The following is a 17,753-nucleotide window of genomic DNA, read 5'->3' as shown; positions in this document are numbered from 1 at the left end:
ATATTTTCTATTGTAGATATCACCCACTCCCTAAAGTGGAAATGTCACTTAAAGAAAATCAGACTAAATAAGACAATTTAAAGTTTTATTGAGTAAGCTTCACAAATGGGCATTTTAATTGACATATCCAGGTGCTCATTACAAATCAGACAACCAAAGCTTCATTTTAAAAGTTAAAGCAATCTTGCTGCTCATAAAGTATTTTTTAAGCCTTGAATTTGTTCCTAATCAACATTTAATTTCATTCAGTGATATCTATTTATCCATTGCTAGATACCTCCTTTTCAGAAAGAACCTAAGGTACTGTTTTATTCCCATTACAAAGCTCCATCTCAACCACCACAATGATTCATGGAAAGAACATCAGACTTAGCACCAGAAAATTTGTTCAAATCAAGATAGTAACACTTCCTAGCTATACGTCCTAGAGGAAATCAAAATGTTTCTAACCTTAGTTTCCCCATCAGCAAAATAAGGATAACAATGTTGACCTTAAAGGATTGTTTTGAAAATTAAATAAAATAAAATACGCAGATGTAATGTATACATTATAAAGCACCAGAAAAATGTAAGACAGTATTATTATTCATGTACGAAGACAGTTCATTCATTATTCAATGAATATTTATTGAACATTGCCACTTGGCAGACTTTTTGCTTGGCAGTGAAGATACAAAGTCAAGAAAAGATAGCCATCGCCCGTGAGGAGCCTACATTCCAGCGGAGGAACCAAAACTAAAAGGCGGAGGACAGCTCTGGGTGCTTGGGAGCCAGAAAGAGCTCCCAGACTGGGTATGGGAAGTGAGGGAGGCCTGGGAGCCTCCTGTGGGGCTGACACCAGAAGAAACTCCATCACTACAGATCCAGCAAGAGTAAATAAATCTGAGTCCCTCCTCTGTGGGGTGGTCCACACACTCCACAGTCCTGGGCCCTAAGCTAGTTCAAAAGCATCCCAGCCCCTTAAGGCAGGTTTTCTCAACCTCAGCACCATTGATATTTTTGTCTGGATAATTCTCTGTTGCAGGGGCTGTCCTGTGCAAGGTAGGTTTGGCAGCATCCCTTGTCTTTACCCACTAAATGCCATAGCATGCTCCCCACAAAGCTGTGACACCAAAAACTTCTTCAGACTCTGCCAAATGCTCTCTTCAGTGCAAAATTTCCCCCTAGTTGAGAACTACTGCCTTAAGGTCATGGAAAACCAATGCAGTTGGTTCTGGAAGGAGTGGAATTCATGCACCCAGTGCCCAGACTTATACTAGATGCTCAATAAATACTGAATGAATGAGATTCCTGGAGCCCCTATATATGTTTTGGGCCTCATCCGGAAGAGCCCTGGAAGGATAGTTAAGTTTTAAGGTGCCCAAATGAGAGGTGCCAATAACACCACATAAATTTATAAAGTGCTAGGTATAAATTGAATAATCTTGGGCCAGTAGCTTACACTCTCTGAGTCTCAGGTTCCTCAGTTCTTAAATGGGGATGATAATCCCTGTTTTGCAAGATCATTGGGAAAATTAAGTGAGAGAATTGTAACATATGCAGCATTAGGGGTCAAGGCACTCATTCTTTCGGTGCAATTGACAAAAGGAATCTTAGCAGAATGTCCTCCCAGTTAGTGGGTAAAGCTTATGGACTAGTGTAGTCTGGGTATATATTGCTTTTGTTATAGACATATGGAATACATGATGCCAGGGATTGACATATCAGCTATGCAACTCATCCCTCACAAGTAACCTGGTGAGTTAAAAGGCCCAGAATGTTGTGATTTGCCACGGACTCTACAGCTAATAAGTAGTTCCCTGAACTCCAGCAAATCAGTCCATCAGCACCCAGGGCTGGCCAACCCACAGGCCCCACCAGCTCCATCACACTGAGGCTTGTTTGGACTGTGGGTTTGGGGGAAATGCTTTCTATATTCTGTGTTCTGTAGTTTTGTATAGACATAGATCACCAGATCTGGAAATGTCTTCTGAAAATACCGGGAAGGGTCTCCAATTTTTAATTTCATCCTGAAATAAAACACAAATTGTTTAGCATGCTTGCCCCAAATTATTCTTCCCCACTTCACAGCATATGGCCCTGAAGATCTCTTTGCTCGCTTGATTTCTATTGTAGAATAAATAAGGACTTTGGAATCTGACAGAGCAAGACTCCTCCCCTGACTCTTCAACTAATTGTGCAACCTTTGGCCACAATCTTTCTGAACTTTAGATTGTTCTTTCATAAAATGGAAATAGTGCAATGCCACAATCCTCTACCTACAATTCCAAAATCCAGAAGAGCCCTGAACTGCAAGGCTTTTTTGTGAGTTTGCAACTAACATTTTTGTCAGCAAAAGCTGATCTAACTAATGTGGGCTATTTTTAGACGTATATAACTCTACCTTCACTTTATCTAGCTGTCCAGTCTCCTGTGTTACTTCACAGAAGGGAGTCACTAGCTCCTGTTCAATTTGTTTTACCATTTATCCAACAAAAAAATGACAAGGAAGACGAAAGCCTGCTGGACATGTCCCTCATTAATTGTAAGGCCACAGTGATAGCCCTTTTACACACAGAGGGAAGGAATTACTTTTCTTTCATCAAAATAAATTTTCTTTTTTCCATCGTAGATATGAACTTAGAATTGGATTTTTTAAATTGTTCTCATTTCACATATAATTTGTGGGAATGAAAACAACACTTACTTTTTATGCTTTTCTTCATCAATGTGTTCTCCCAAATTCCGGATGAACTTCAGCAGATCACCCACAGTGTTCTGGTAGAAATTGCCTCTTTTTTCATAAAACTTATTCATTTTTTTCATAACACATTCATTAATCTAAAAAAACAAAAAATAACACAAAAATGTGGTAGCAACACAAAATAAATCCTGATGGAATATTCATACCAAAAGGCAAAATATAAATTTGAATATATTCATATATTCTATAATTACCAACTAATTAATAAAGCAAAATAATTTAAAAATGGAAGTAAATGCTGTATACCAAAATGCTAACTATAATTGTGTCTGGGCTGGGTGCGGTGGCTCACATCTGTAGTCCCAGCACTTTCAGAGGCCGAAATGGGCAGATCACCTGAGGTCAGGAGTTTGAGACCAGCCTGGCCAACATAGTGAAACCTCGTTTCTACTAAAAATTTCTGCTAAAAAATTAGCCGGGCGTGGTGGCGCTGCCTGTAATCCCAGCTACTTGGGAGACTGAGGCAGGAGAGTCACTTGAACCTGGGAGGTGGAGGTTGCAGTGAGCCAAGATCGCACCACTGCACTCCGGTCTCAGTAACAGAGCAAGACTCCATCTCAAAAAAAAATTTTTTTTTTTTTTTTTCGAGACGGAGTCTCACTCTGTCACCAGGGCTGGAGTGCAGTGGCACGATCTTGGCTCACTGCAACCTCCGCCTCCCGGGTTCAAGCGATTCTCCTGCCTCAGCCTCCCGAGTAGCTAGGATTACAGGCACCCACCACCATGCCCAGCTAATTTTTTTTTTTTTTTTGTATTTTTAGTAGAGACAGGGTTTCACCATGTTGGCCAGGCTGGTCTCAAACTCCTGACCTCGTGATTCACCCACCTTGGCCCCCAAAGTGCTGGGATTACAGGTGTGAGCCACCACACCTGGCAAAAAAATTAAAAAATTTTTAAAATTAAAACTATATATATAATTGTGTCTGGATGTGAGATTGTAAGTATGTTCAAATGTGTGTCTGTATTTTCCAAGTAAATTGTTTTCATAAGAAATTAAATATATTAAAATATGGTTAAAAAATCTTTGACTACTATACTAGGAAACTCGTTCATTATACTATACAATATTTTTATCCTGTGGCCACCCTTTCAAATTCGTACTTGATTACATTTCTTTCTTTAAAAGGGCTATTCAGACTGAAACTGGGCCTGGCAACCATGGCCAAAGTGAACGGCTTTGTTTGTTTGTTTGTTTTTGTTTTTTTAGTTCTATTTCCAAAAGGAATAACTAATATTGTTAAAGTGATCACCCTGCCCAAAGCAATCTACAGATTCAACGCAATCCCTATCAAAATACCAACATCATTTTTCACAGAATTAGAGAAAAAATCCTAAAATTCACATGAAACCAAAAAAGAGCCCAAATAGCCAGAGGCATCTTAAGGAAAAAAAACAAAGTTGGAGGCATCACATTATGATATACCTCCAATTATTGTGCAAGGCTAAGATAACCAAAACAGCACAGTACTGGTATAAAAATAGACACATAGATCAATGGAACAGAATAGAGAAGCCACAAATAAAGCCACATATCTACAACCAACTGATCTTTGACAAAGTCGGCAAAAACATACACTGGGAAAAAGACACCCTATTCAGCAAGTGGTGCTGGGAAAATTAGACTGCCATATGTAGAAGATTAAAACTAGATCTCTCTCTCAGTGTATACAAAAATCAACTCAAGATGGATTAAAGACTTAAATGTAAGACCTGAAACTATAAAAATACTAAAAGAAAACCTAGGAAAAACTCTTCTGGACATTGGTCTAGGCAAAGAATTCATGACTAAGACCCCAAAAGCACAAGCAATGAAAATAAAGAAACAGATGGGGTTTAATTAAACTAAAAACTTCTGCGCAGCAAAAGAAATAAACAGAGTGAACAAACAACCTGCAGCATGGGAAAAAAAATTTGCAAACTATGCATCCAACAGAGGACTGATATCCAGAATTTACAAGGAACTCAAACAACTTAACAATAAAAAATAATAACCCCATTAAAAAGTGGGCAAATGACAAGAATAGACATTTCTCAAAAGAAGACGTACAAATTGCCAAAAAGCATATGAAAAAATGCTTAACATCACTAATCATCAGAGAAATGCAAATTAAAACCAATGAGATATCATCTTATACTAGGGGCTACTATTAAAAAGTCAAAAAGTAACAGATGTTGATGAGGATGCAGAGAAAAGAGAATGTACTGAGTATCTGCCAAAATAATCTTTTTTTTTTTTTTTTTTTTTTTTGAGACAGAGTCTCACTCTGTCACCCAGGCTGGAGTGCAGTGCCACCATCTCAGCTCACTGTAACCTCTGCTTCACAGGCTGAAGCAATTCTCATGCCTCAGCCGCCCAAGTAGCTGGGATTACAGACGTGTGCCACAATGCTTGGCTAAGTTTTGTATTTTTAGTAGAGACAGGGTTTTGCCATGTTGGCCAGGCTGGTCTCAAACTCCTGACCTCAAATGATCCACCCATCTCGGCCTCCCAAAGTGCTGGGATTACAGGTGTGAGCCACTGCACTCAGCCCAAGAAATCTTATATCAAAAAGATACCTGCACTCATATGTTTACTACAGCACTATTCACAATAGCAAAGATATGGAATCCACCTAAGTGTCCATCAACAGATGATTGGATAAAGAAAATGTGTCTGGGCCATTTCAGCCATAAAAAAGAAGAATGAAATCATGTCTTTTGTGGCCACATGGACGGAACTGGAGGCCATTATTTTAAGTGAAATGACTTACAAACAGAAAGTCAAATATCACATGTTCTCTCTTATAAGTGGGAGCTCAATAATGTGTACACATGGATGTACAGAGTGGAATAATAGAATTGGAGACTTGGAAAGGTGGGAAGGTTGGAGGGAGAGGGATGAGAAATTACTTAATGGGTACAATGTGCGTTATTCAGGTAATGGTTACACTAAAAGCCCAACTTTACCACTACACAATATATCCATGTAACAAAACTATGCTAGCACCCTCTAAAATTTATATTTTAAACAAGGTTACTTGTTTCTCCTTGCCTGCAGGTGTCCCAGGGCAACTCCTTTCATATCACAGTAATGTCATCCTCTTTCTCTGTGCTTGTCACCCTCATAGATACAGAGCCATAGATGGCTCTCATATTTAGAAAGAGTTTGGGCTACGAGATCAAGATGCAACAGTCAAGAATCCAGTGGGTCACTTAGGAAGAGTAACTGATGAAAGAGCAATGCTACTGAGGATGCTGCTGAGACTGGCCAGGTGCACTCTGTGCAGAACACCCGTGAGAAACGCCAAGCACGTATGTGTGGCAGGATGGGGCAAGTCAAAAACCAATACAGTCATACAAGCTGGAAAACTTGGGCTCCAGACCTATGCTGACAAAATTAATTGTGTGACCATGAAAATGGGCAAGTCAACAGAAAAACAAAGTGTAAAATGGGAATTAAAAGGTAAAACTTGAAGTTAAAACCTGAAGACTATCAAAATTAAATATAAGCCCATGGAATTTAGGGAAAAGAACCAATAAATTGGGAAATAAAAGAACAAGTTCCTCTTTCCAGGTCTGCCAATCTCTGACTGTCCAGGCATGAGTAATTTGAGTGTGGTCTCTGAGCCTCAATTTCCTCAGTGAGTAAATGAGTTGGTAGACTTGATGCCATCATAGCTTCGTGTAGTGGTGTGGCTTAAGCACATGGCCTCTGCAGCCATCCTTCCCAGCTTCAAATCCTGGTGCACCCCTTACTGGTTCTGTGTAGTTGGAAAAATTATTTGTCTGTGCCTCAGCTTGCTCATCTGCAAAATATAGATGATTGTCTCAGAAGTTGTGCTAAAGATTAAATGTGGTAACTCATGTAAAGTCTCAAGAACTATGGCTGCCACATAATCATAATGATACTACGTAATCATTAGCTATCACTATCATAGCTGCTTTCAAATTTCTTTGTTTCTACAAGTTAAAATTTTAGCCAAAGTTTGATAGACATTCGTTTAGTAAAGAGTCATGGCACATCTACTCCATGCCAGGGATACAATAACTGACAAGACAATGGGTAGTCTCTGCCTTCATGGAACTTACAGTCTAGCAAGGAAAATGGACCGTAAGCCAGTAATTATGAGTGTGATGTGCAGTATAGAGACCAGTGAGGGAAGGAAAGCAAAACAAGAATTAGGAGAAGCAGAGTCCCAGGTCAGGTCTAGGATAGGAAGCTGTTGGTTTCCAAGACCTGAAGATTATGGGTTCTCCCATAGTGCTTTGCACATGTCCCTGGGATGCCCAGCACACATCCCACAGCATCATTTCCGTGGGCTTCTCAGCCCCACAGGGACACATTGTATTCTGCTTTGTATGCTCAAGGCCTTGCATGGGCCTAGCACATAATTGGTATTGTATAGATGTTTGTTAATTAATAATGAAAGTTCTGACAGTACTGACTAGATTGAGATGATGACTAATTTTGTAGAGTTCCACTATAATTAATGCAAGTTAGGTGGAACTTTTCTTAAAGAGAGCAATTTGAAAGATCATCTTTCCTAGGTCTGTGTGTGGATCCTGAGAGCTGGGCTGTTTACAGGCAGTGGAGGCAGCCAGGCTGTACCTGGACTGAAACACCTCATGGTGAAGCACTTCCCTTGGATTAAGCTCTATTTAGTCAGCTGCTTGTGCCATAATGGCAATAGGATTATCAGCTAAGTGAGGGAAAGGCTCATGGGCTGGGATAAGGCCATCCAGGGGGAGCCTGAATAACAGTCTATCAGAGGGGCATGGGTCTGAACAGGAGAGAGGGAGGGCCAGCTTCTGAAAGTAGAAGTAGACACCCCGGCGGGGAGCCTAGGGGGATAGGGATGGGAAGGCAGGAGGCAAAATCACCTCTTTGAGCCTCTGGTTTGCCACTGGTGTAAAATAAGATATAAAAACTAACATAAAACATTACACAAATTCTTATTCCTGGACTAACCCCTGCACTATAGGAATTGTACATACCTTAGTCGTCCACTTGTCAAAACTTTTGGAATGTTCAGAAGGCCCAGGTTGCAGTAGTCTGAGGATCTCACTTTCAGATTTTCGTGTTTTGATGTCGGATTCATTTCCCACATTCCGAAGCGTCCTATAGCGGCTGAAGATGACTAAATGATCTAAATGATCATGATCATCCCATCCCCCCCTTTCCTTTTCCAGAAAAAGAAAACCGTTAGATTTTGGTGTTTTTTGTGCTTTCTTGGTTTTTCTTTCTTTTTTTTTTTTTTTTTTTTTGAGATGGAATCTCGCTCTGTCCCCCAAGCTGGAGTGCAGTAGCACAATCTTGGCTCACTGCAACCTCCACCTCCCGGGTTCAAGCAATTCTCCTGCCTCAGCTTCCCAAGTAGCTGGCATTACAGGCACCTGCCACCACGCTCGGCTAACTTTTGTATTTTTAGTAGAGACGGGGTTTCACCATGCTGACCAGGCTGGTCTGGAACTCCTGACCTCATGATCCACCTGCCTCGGCCTCCCAAAGTGCTGGGATTACAGGTGTGAGCCACCGCGCCTGGCTAGATTTTGGTTTTTAATAAAAGTAATACAACCATGTCTTCAAAAATTCTGCATGATAGGAGAGGCAAGCATCTCTTTTTTTCCCCTCCTTATTCTTCAGAAATGAAAAGCAGACTCCAGAGAGGTTAAGTCATCTCTCCAAGGACACACAGCCAGTAAATCCCAAGCTAAGAAAAAAGCCTGGGTCTCCTGATTTGCAGCCCAGACTTCTGTCTGCACCACCTTACCCTCTCCATCCTGGAGGCCTGTGGCATCTGCACAAAGTTTTACTTACCTCTCCCAAGTCCAAAAGAAGGGATGACCCAGCAGGTCACTCAGACAGTCCCTCACATGTTCCCCAGGATGGAAGAGATGATGAATGAGGTCCTTAGTTTCCTCATCTGGAGAAAGTTGAACCACCTTTTCATTACTTTGAGCCTTCAGCTCCTCAAATGAGATGCTTCCCTTCTTTACCACATAGAGGACCAGCCGTCCAAGGTCCTGCACAAAAGCCATAAATCAAGCCAAAGATGCTTACTAATTATTTGGGTAACCCTGGAAGGAGTGGTGCACGCTATTAGCAAACAAGATGATGGGAGGAATCTCAAGGAATCTGTAGGCTTGTTAGGGAGGGAAGACACAGATGTGTGCATACAGACCTCTTCAAGGCAGTATATCGCCCATACCACTTAGTTTTATGAAGAGCAAAAGATACATATGAGTCACAGTTGTTAGGGCAGACTGCTTGGAGGAAGAGAGATTTGAGCTGGGCCTCAAATGTATGGACAGAATATAGATAAATTGAGGAAAGGGAGAATGCTTTAAACACAGGGAGAACTGACAGCCTGGCTGGGAACTGGGACTTTGGGTCTGAGGCTATATCACGCAGCAAATAAAAAAGTCAGTCCAGGCCAGGAGAGGCAAAGTGATGACCCCAGGGATTAGGCTGTGGCCAGGAGGAAAGGCCAAGAAGAAGGTCGCCTAAGGAACTCTTTGCACTAGCCACCAGTCAAGGAAGGAGCTGAAATCTGATGCCACCAAACCAGGAGGCCAGACATATGGGTGGAGAGTCTCGCCCATTGGGTTGAAAGTGCAGCACCCTGTAAAACTCTCCAGGAAAGACCTACTCTGACAGGGTCAGAATCAGCCTGGGGGCTTTGGTCTACAGCGGCCAATCTCCATGTCCCCTCAGGAGCAACAGCTATTTCAGAGTCTTCATCTTTTTGGCCAAGCTTAGGTTCTTTCAAGCTGGGAATTGACCTCACTCCTCCCAGGAGTTTTCAGAGAACCTTAGTATCCAGCCTTCTGCAGAGTGTAGCCCACGAGTTTGAGTTTGTGGTGAAAGAAACCTCACTTACTTTGTTCTTAGGTAGAAAAATAACTCCTCAATGAATATTGGAGATATTTGAAATTCTCTCCTGGAGAGAAGATGTGGCATGCTCAGTTTATTTACTTATTAAGGTAGTGGAGGAAGAGAGATTCAAAGAGATACAGTAAGGGTCCACAGTGACAGCCAACTCCACACCAACCCAAGCTGTTGCACCTTCCCATTGTCATCTTGAAAGCTCTGCTGCGGGAGAAGCCCAAGGAAATGCCACGGCCTACAGGGGAGTCAGGACAGTGAGCAAGATGGGGAAAGCCTTGAACATTCTTTTTTTCCTGGTTAAAATAGAATGCCCTCCAATTGCCCATAGGAAATAAGGTAATGAACTGTGACGGTTAATATTGAGTGTCAACTTGAGTTGAAGGATGCAAAGTATTGTGCCTGGGTGTGTCTGTGAGGGTGTTGCCAAAGGAGAGCAACATTTGAGTCAGTGGACTGGGAGAGGCAGACCCACAGTCAGTCTCGGTGGGCACCATCTAATCAGCTGCCAGCATGGCTAAAATAAAGCAGGCAGAAAATGAAAGAGCAGACGACTTGCTAAGACTTCTGGCCTTCATCTTTCTCCCGTGCTGGAGGCTTCCTGCCCTCAAACATCAGTATCCAAGTTCTTCAGCTTATGGAGTTTTGGACTTACACCAGTGGTTTGCCAGGGGCTTTCAGGCCTTTGGCCACAGACTGAAGGCTGCACTGTCGGCTTCCCTACTTTTGAGGTTTTGGTACTCAGACTGACCCATCACTGGCTTCCTTGTTCCTCAACTTGCAGATGGCTTATTATGGGACTTTATGTTGTGACCGTGTGAGTCAATTCTCCTTAATAAACTCCCTTTCATATATACATATGTCCTACTAGTTCTGTCCCTCTAGAGAACCCTGACTACTACATGAAAGAATAAGGAAGCAGAAAGAAGAAAGGTAAACTGGATTGTAGAATTTACCTCTAGATCTCTCTTGACTTCCTGTGGATCTCCAGCCCACTTGATGCTCTTATCAAAATCTGCCAGGTGAGCAGCTTTCTTAGAATCTAAGGAAAAGTTTGCAGAGGCACATTGAAAATACTCATTCTCTATAAAGTGAGAGTCAATTGATTTATATAAATATGTAACATGCTATAAAAATCATCATCTCTGTGCAGGCAATAATAAACCTTATATCTGTATTGCCATTCACCCCTCAAAACACTGCCATGTGCACTGTTTCATTTGATCTGTTAGGTATCTGCCAAGAGCAGCACTTACATTTTATTTTTTCCAGGCCAGGGGGTAGGAAGGGATGAGGACAAATTTAACCATCTCCTCGTTCATGCAATTCCAGGGGCCGAAAGCACAAATTTGTAAAGGAGCTGTTCCCTTACACTGAGCTTAAATCTCAGTGAATGTCTATGGATAAGGTATGTACTCTGCTTAGACCTTTTAGGCAAGAACAGCCTTTCCTGAGCACCTATGATGTACCAAATGACTATTTCATCATTGCACTTAGACCTCATAACAAACTTATGAAGGAGGCATTATCAGCCTCAAGTGAGGAACTGAGGCTCACAGTATCAAGTGACTTGTCTGAGATTACAAAACTACAAACTAGTGAGACTAGGCTTCAAGCCACCCTAATCATCGCTGAAGCCCTGGCTTGCTCCCCCGCACCATATTGCTTCCTGGGACTTTACGGTCAGCCCTGCTTTTCTTTTAACATTTAAAAGAAAATGCTATTTTCCTTCCCTTTGTTTGGCTTGGACCAGTGGATTCTGACTTGTTCTGCCTTGGAATCTGTGTCTTCACTACGTCACATCTTGTCCTGACATCCTCAACTCTGACCTTAATTTTGTCAGTAAGTTTCATGGTTACTGCCACCTTGTCTGAAGGAACTCACCTCTAGGATTCTCAAATTTCTGGAGCTACTTTGATCCATGACATGCCTTCATCTGTTTATTTTGCCAATGGCAATCTAAGGCTAGCCTGGTATTCTGTTGGCATCTACCAACCTTCATGTAGACTAACAGAACCCAGTTATAATTGGTAGCAGGAGACACTGAACTGTAATTATGAATTTGTTTTAATAATGATCCTCAAATTGAATCATCCACATTTACTCTAGGCCTCTCCTCTCTGCAATGAAAAACTTTTCCTTTCATAAACAAAGATCCCACAATTTCTAAGAGAGAATTGGGGATTGGGGACTCACCTATTAAGATGTTTTGTGGTTGCAGATCCTGGTGGGTGTATCCACAGGACAAGTGTAGTTCTTGAACAGCCTTAAATATAGATGACAGGACATTTCGGGCAAACTCATCTTCCTCATTTTCCACATCTTCCCCTCTGTGCACATCCAAACACGCTTCCAGAGTCTGCTCACAGAGGGTGACACACACAAACAAGTGGCCCCTGTGGCTCTCACTCCCATAGAATGTCACCAAGTGACTGTTCTCTCGGCTGCTTTGCAGACAAGAGACTTCCCGCTGTGCACGTGGGCTGCCCTCACAGAACGTCTTCACAGCTACTTCTTGCTTCTCATAGAACCCCAGGTAGATGCCTCCTTCTGAAGTATCAGCAATTTTGTATTTTTCATCAATAAAGAACTTGAGTTTGCCAATCATAGGGCGGTATATTCTGTGGAGATCCTTCAGGGCTGCCCCCCAGTGTGAGCTCTGAGGCTTCCAGTCTTCAGCAGGAGGGTGAAAATCTTCTTTGGCTCCATGAGAGAGAAGCAACTTCACAAGGGAATGGTCATAATTCCGCCTCGCTGTCATAACAAGATCCCCACAATCTGTACTGGCTCCACGTTTGCACAGCAACTCGGCGATTTCCTTCAGTTTGAGTTCAACAGCAAGCAGCAGTGCTGTTTTGCCATCACTGTCTGTGTCATTAATCTCTATGTGCTCTTGCTCCAGAAGCCTCTGCACCAAACCCAAGTGCTTCTTCTCCACTGCCAGGATCAGGGGAGTCTTCCCTCTTTCTCCCCTCACATTGACATCAGCCCCATGGTCCAACAGCAGATACGTAATAGCCTCCACATCCCTATCGTGAGAGCTCAGGAGAGCATGGATCAAGGCATTTCTGCCCATATTGTCACAGGCGTTTACATCTGCCCCCATCTCATCAAGGAGAATCTTCAAGACCTCTACGTGTCCTTCTTCAGCAGCGTCCATGAGAGCTGTGGCCCCTCCTTTCCTCAGCCGCTCTTGATCCTCCTTTGTCTTTCGCCTCAAATTCACATTTGCTCCTCTCTTATAAAGGAATTTTAGGGCTTCGACCTTACCATACACAGCGGCTTCCATGAAGGCTGTGAAGCCATAAAAATCACACTCATTGACATCTGCTCCTTTAGAAAGGAAAAGTTCCAGCAGCTTCACGCTCCCCGCAATCGCTGCGAGGATAAAGGGCGTGGCCCCATTCTTCTTCCTCAGAACAGGGTCAGCACCATGACGAAGCAGAAGTTCCACGATCTCCTCCTTGCTCATTTGTACTGCGTTATGCAGAGGTGTCCAGCCCCCTTCCTCTTCCTGGAAATTAACATTGGCTCCATCTTCCAGCAATTGCTGGACCTGGTCAACATCTCCGTTTTGAACAGCTTTAATCAGCGAGTGATTGTCTTCCACTGCAGCCCTTCTACCGCTGGAGGACGTGGGTCCCTCCTGGGGGTTGTTATGATCCCTGGTCTCCATGACGGTAAATGCCACCTGCTACCACTTTTTGCCTTTTCCTTGAGAAAATGCAAACTTATCTCCTAGCACTTAATCAAAGAAGCTTTGAGTGTAAATTGGGATTCTCTGGCAACAGAGCAGCAGTATGAAGAAGGAACAATGTTCTCAGTCTTCTGACATTCCACCTGGCAACGAAGAGAGGTGCTTTGTAATTTTACAATAGGGAGAAAACACTTGAATCAGAGAAATTAATTATATTAGCATTTTTTCTAAATATATATATTTATTTCTTATAAAACTTTTAAATTACAGAATATTATAAATATATGTAAATTCAAAATAAGAAAATTATTTCTCTAGTCCCAATGCCCAGAAACAGCCAATGTTAATATTTTAGTGTATTTCTATATATTTTTAAAGACATTTGGAATTATACTCTGTAAGTAACTGTATCCTACTTCCTTTCATTTAATACCATACTATAAGTCATTTCCTATGTTATTGCAAATTCCTGTAAAACATTTTTCATGACTATGTAATACGAAATCATACAGTTGTTTCATTTCTCCATTACTGAGTGGTTTTCAAAAATAACTTTTAAAGGGTTTTTTAAAATTAAAAATTTAAAAATTCTAAATGATGTTGCAGCAAATTCAGCTTATTTTAGTTTATTTTCTTTTGATAGATCTTATGATAGATTTCATATGATAGACTTCAAAGAATTTAATGACTATTCAAAAGATATGATTGTATTTAGGATTCTTAACCTATATTAACAAATTGCTTTCAATGTCATATAAATATATTCTTACCAGAGACAGGTGGCTTCCAAAAAAAAAAAAAAAAAGACCATGAAAATATGCACATCAATTATTTATCAATAAAAAAAGAAGAACCCTCATTCAATAAGAAAAATATATTTCTTGGCTTTTTTTCCCTTTGCATTCTTATGTCACCAGGAAGGTTGATCACTGTGTTTGCTGACTCTGTGCATGTCCTCTTTGTACAACCCTGTGCCCCTATTTAAAGTACAGACAATATCTGACTTATGTTTTTTGACTTTGATTTATGATTTTTTGACTTTGCAGTGGTGGAAAAGCAATAAACATTCAGTAGAAACCACACTTCAAGTACACATACAACCATTCTGTTTTTTATTTCAGCATAGCATTCGATAAATACATGAGACATTTAACACTTTATTATAAAATAAGCTTTGAGCTAGATGATTTTGCCCAACTGTAGCCTAATGTAAGTGTTCTGAGCACATTTAAGGTAAGCTAGGATAAGCTATGACGTTCAGCAGATTAGGTGTATTAAATGTGCTTTTGACCTACAATATTTTCAATTTAGGAAGGGTTTATCTGTATGTAACCCCATCATAAGTCAAGGAGTATCTGCAGTAGTGAAAAGAGCTTGTACTCTAACCTTAGGGAGATCTAAGTTTGAGCTTGTGGCTGTGTAATTTTTTACTATTACTTCCTGTAACCTTGGATTGTTGAATCTCAATTTTCTATTTCCTGAAATGGAGACAAAAATAAATACAGTCGTGTGTAAAGTACATTAAAGTATGGAGTGTTGCAAATATTAGCCGCTCAATGAATGTTAGAGCTAATTATATCCCTTTATGAAAAAATAAATTGCTTAGTGAATTCTATTCTCCCTACACATGTGCATATAGCTACTACACGAATAGGCAACTGGCAGCTATCAATTTCGTCCAACTGTCAATCAGATCTGAGAATTACAGATCCAGTTCAATCATCAGACAGCCCGAAACTGTTACCTGAATATTTAAATTACTGCATCTGCTATAGAATTCACGAAGCAACCCTTTTTCAGCAATCTCACCACTCTGACAGTTTCAAAGCCTCAGAGGTTAATTGATTAGCCTCTTAGAAGTTTAATTAATTGTGCAACACATACACGATCACCAGGCAATGAAATCTTTGAACCAAAGTGTTTGTGTAGACCGTCCCCATTACAATCAGATGTGAGGTGGGCTGGTATAAACAAAGGAGCCGGGAAGGAGAGGAAATATCAAGGAAGCCCTGAGTGACGCATCAGAGTCGAGAAGAGACGAGCCTGCGGAAGTACTCCAACAGACAATCCTGCTTTCAATTTCACTTTCTCTGTGCGACCTGAGTAAGTCGCAAAGAGATGCCTGAGAAACTGAGGACATGGATAAATGACGTGTGGACTCTGACAGAACTCTGGAAGGGCACTGAGGAAGATCCTTCCGGGCAGCCAAGGGCTGGGAGCTCCCCTCCCACTTCCCAAGTCCTCCAGCCCCTGGCCTCTCCAGTCTCCAAAGCCCAAGAATTCTTCAGGATCGACTTATCGAGGTTTTCTAGCTTTCCTCCTTCTGCCTGCCTTACCTGCTCAACTCAGACGTCTCAATTATTCCTTTGGCAGCCGCAAAGCCTGGAAGACTGCTTGCAGCCCGAGCAGTTTCCTCCTGCTGCGTCACTGAGCCAGCAGGGCGGAGCCAAGAAAGGAGTGAGGAGTGTGGGAGGGAAAGCAGCCACAGGCTCACTCTGGCACCAGGAGCAAAGCTTCTACTTGCACACCTTCTGGAGGAAAGCAATAGCCACTTTCTGTCTGCTGATGAGGAATGTGATGCCCGGGGTCATGTCACTCACCTCTCAGTCTTGCAGCCTTTCAGGTGGCAGCAGCCAACTGCATCCATCACTCTTGCGTCCTTTCTTTTGTCATTGCAAATTCTGGTCTTCTTGGAAGAAAGGAATGGAAAGTAAACACATATTGAGCACCTATTGTGTTCCAGACACAATGCTTTACGTGCAGCATGGTCCCAGTTAACCCCTGACAATCTTGTTGATTATGAAACGCAGGCTCATAGAAGCTAAGTAAGCCCAAAGCCCAAGCCCTGTCACCTGTCTCAGCTCACTCAACTCACAGCTCTGAGGCAGTGCGGCCTTCTCAGGAGGGTACCGGACTGGCAGTCTGGAGACCTGATCCTACAGCCAGCTCTGTGGCTGCTTAGCTGAGTGACCTCAGGCATGTGATTTAACCATGTAGGGCCTCAGTTCTCTCCTATAACTTGGTTTTGAAGGTTCCTTTCTGCTCTACAAGTTCTGTTCTTGACTATCTTCCTAGCAATGAGCTGTGTACTGTGTACTTAGTGCTGTAGTGGAAAGTATTTCCATCCCCAAAGAATACCCAGTCTTGCTGGGGAGACAAAGCCCTGGGACTTGTGAACAACAAGTAGTGCATGGTCACTTGACGACCACCTGTGTCACACCATCCAGACCCGGGGCCTCTACCACCCCTTATACACCAGGGATTCCCAGGCCTCGCTCTCTAACCCCAGCCTCTCTGCTGAGCTTTAGACCTACAAATCTTGAATATGTGTCAAATGGAAATACTCATCTTTTCCTAAATCTGCCCCTCCTCCCACTTATTCCATCTCCACAGATGGCACCATCACCCGGAGGCCACCCCTCATCCTCATCCCAACACCAAGTCTCTTGCTTTCATCTGCAAAGGGATGACCAGTCGAGTCCTTGTCATCATTTATAGCAAGAAACTGATGACTTGCTTCCTAGCCCTTCATCCATTGTTCCACCCTGCATCATTGACCCACCATCATTTTCAGGACAAAGTTCAAAAATCCTTAACCCATTATTCATTTAATTAATACTTGTTGGACAGGCGCGGTGGCTCACACCTGTAATCCCAGCACTTTGGGAGGCCGAGGCAGGCAGATCACCTGAGTTCAGGAGTTCAAGACCAGCCTGGCCAACATGGTGAAACCGCGTCTCTACTAAAAATACAAAAAGTAGCCAGGTGTGGTGTTGTGCACCTGTAATCCCAGCTACTCGGGAGGCTGAGGCAGGAGAATTGCTTGAACCCGGGAGGTGGAGGTTGAAGTGAGCCAACATAGTACCACTACACTCCAGCCTGGATGACAGAGCAAGACTCTGTCTCAAAAAAAAAAAAAACAAACTTATTGAGCACTGACTATGTTACCAGTGCCTATTCTGCATATCTGGCATAGAGTGATTTACCATACCAGTTCCTCACGGAGTTCTTCTCGAAGCTTGCATCTTAATAGGCAGAAATAGATCATAAACAGTCGAAAAACCCAACATATCATGATTTCAGGTTATAATACAGTCCCTGCCTGTCCCTACTCCTCATGGGCATCATCAGTGCTAGCCTCCAGTTCCTCGTCACATTATGTCATATGCTTCTACCTCTATATCTTGACCTATGCTGCCTTGCTACCAGAACTAATGATATTAGTAAGAGTGATGAAAATGTGGATGATTCTGTTAATAATGACAAACATTTACATAGCTCTTTAATATGGTCCAGGAACTGTTCTGAACACTTTATATATGTATTAAATTATTTAATCTTATCCTTATGATGTATGTACTATTTTTGTCTCCGTTTTGCAGATAAGAAAACTGAAGCATAAAGTGGTTAAGTAACTTGCTCTAAGGATTTGATCTATATCACTGAAC

General features: G+C 42.0%; 1 protein-coding gene across 2 annotated transcripts; it reads right to left on the bottom strand.

Moving 5' to 3' along the window:
- Nucleotides 1-68: 68 nt before the first annotated feature.
- Nucleotides 69-15,759, bottom strand: RNASEL (ribonuclease L). Of its 2 annotated transcripts, XM_524990.5 has the most exons (7): nucleotides 15,642-15,759; nucleotides 11,805-13,448; nucleotides 10,565-10,650; nucleotides 8,541-8,746; nucleotides 7,718-7,850; nucleotides 2,687-2,820; nucleotides 69-2,009 (listed from the first exon to the last, which is right to left on the bottom strand). In XM_524990.5, the coding sequence occupies exons 2-7, from the start codon at nucleotides 13,282-13,284 to the stop codon at nucleotides 1,823-1,825; spliced, it is 2,226 nt and encodes a 741-aa protein (XP_524990.2). In that variant the 5' UTR covers nucleotides 13,285-13,448; nucleotides 15,642-15,759; the 3' UTR covers nucleotides 69-1,822. The 2 variants fall into 2 exon arrangements, with proteins under 2 accessions (XP_524990.2, XP_016789274.1); XM_016933785.4 differs by lacking the exons at nucleotides 69-2,009; nucleotides 2,687-2,820 and adding an exon at nucleotides 4,968-6,528.
- Between the last annotated feature and the right edge of the window lie 1,994 nt (nucleotides 15,760-17,753).

This window comes from Pan troglodytes, chromosome 1, assembly GCF_028858775.2.
Source record: "Pan troglodytes isolate AG18354 chromosome 1, NHGRI_mPanTro3-v2.0_pri, whole genome shotgun sequence".
Lineage (NCBI taxonomy): Eukaryota > Metazoa > Chordata > Mammalia > Primates > Hominidae > Pan > Pan troglodytes.
This window is presented reverse-complemented; position numbering and strand designations above follow the sequence as displayed.

What these genes read in the sequence shown, in the direction of transcription:
- RNASEL (XM_524990.5), bottom strand. Translation starts at nt 13,284, where the DNA reads ATGGAGACCAGGGATCATAACAACCCCCAGGAGGGACCCACGTCCTCC. An exon ending in ACCACAAAACATCTTAATAG is followed by an intron (nt 10,651 to 11,804) that starts GTGAGTCCCCAA and finishes ACTTTTCCTTAG; the next exon opens with ATTCTAAGAAAGCTGCTCAC. An exon ending in TTCTTTTGGACTTGGGAGAG is followed by an intron (nt 7,851 to 8,540) that starts GTAAGTAAAACT and finishes AGTCATCTTCAG; the next exon opens with CCGCTATAGGACGCTTCGGA.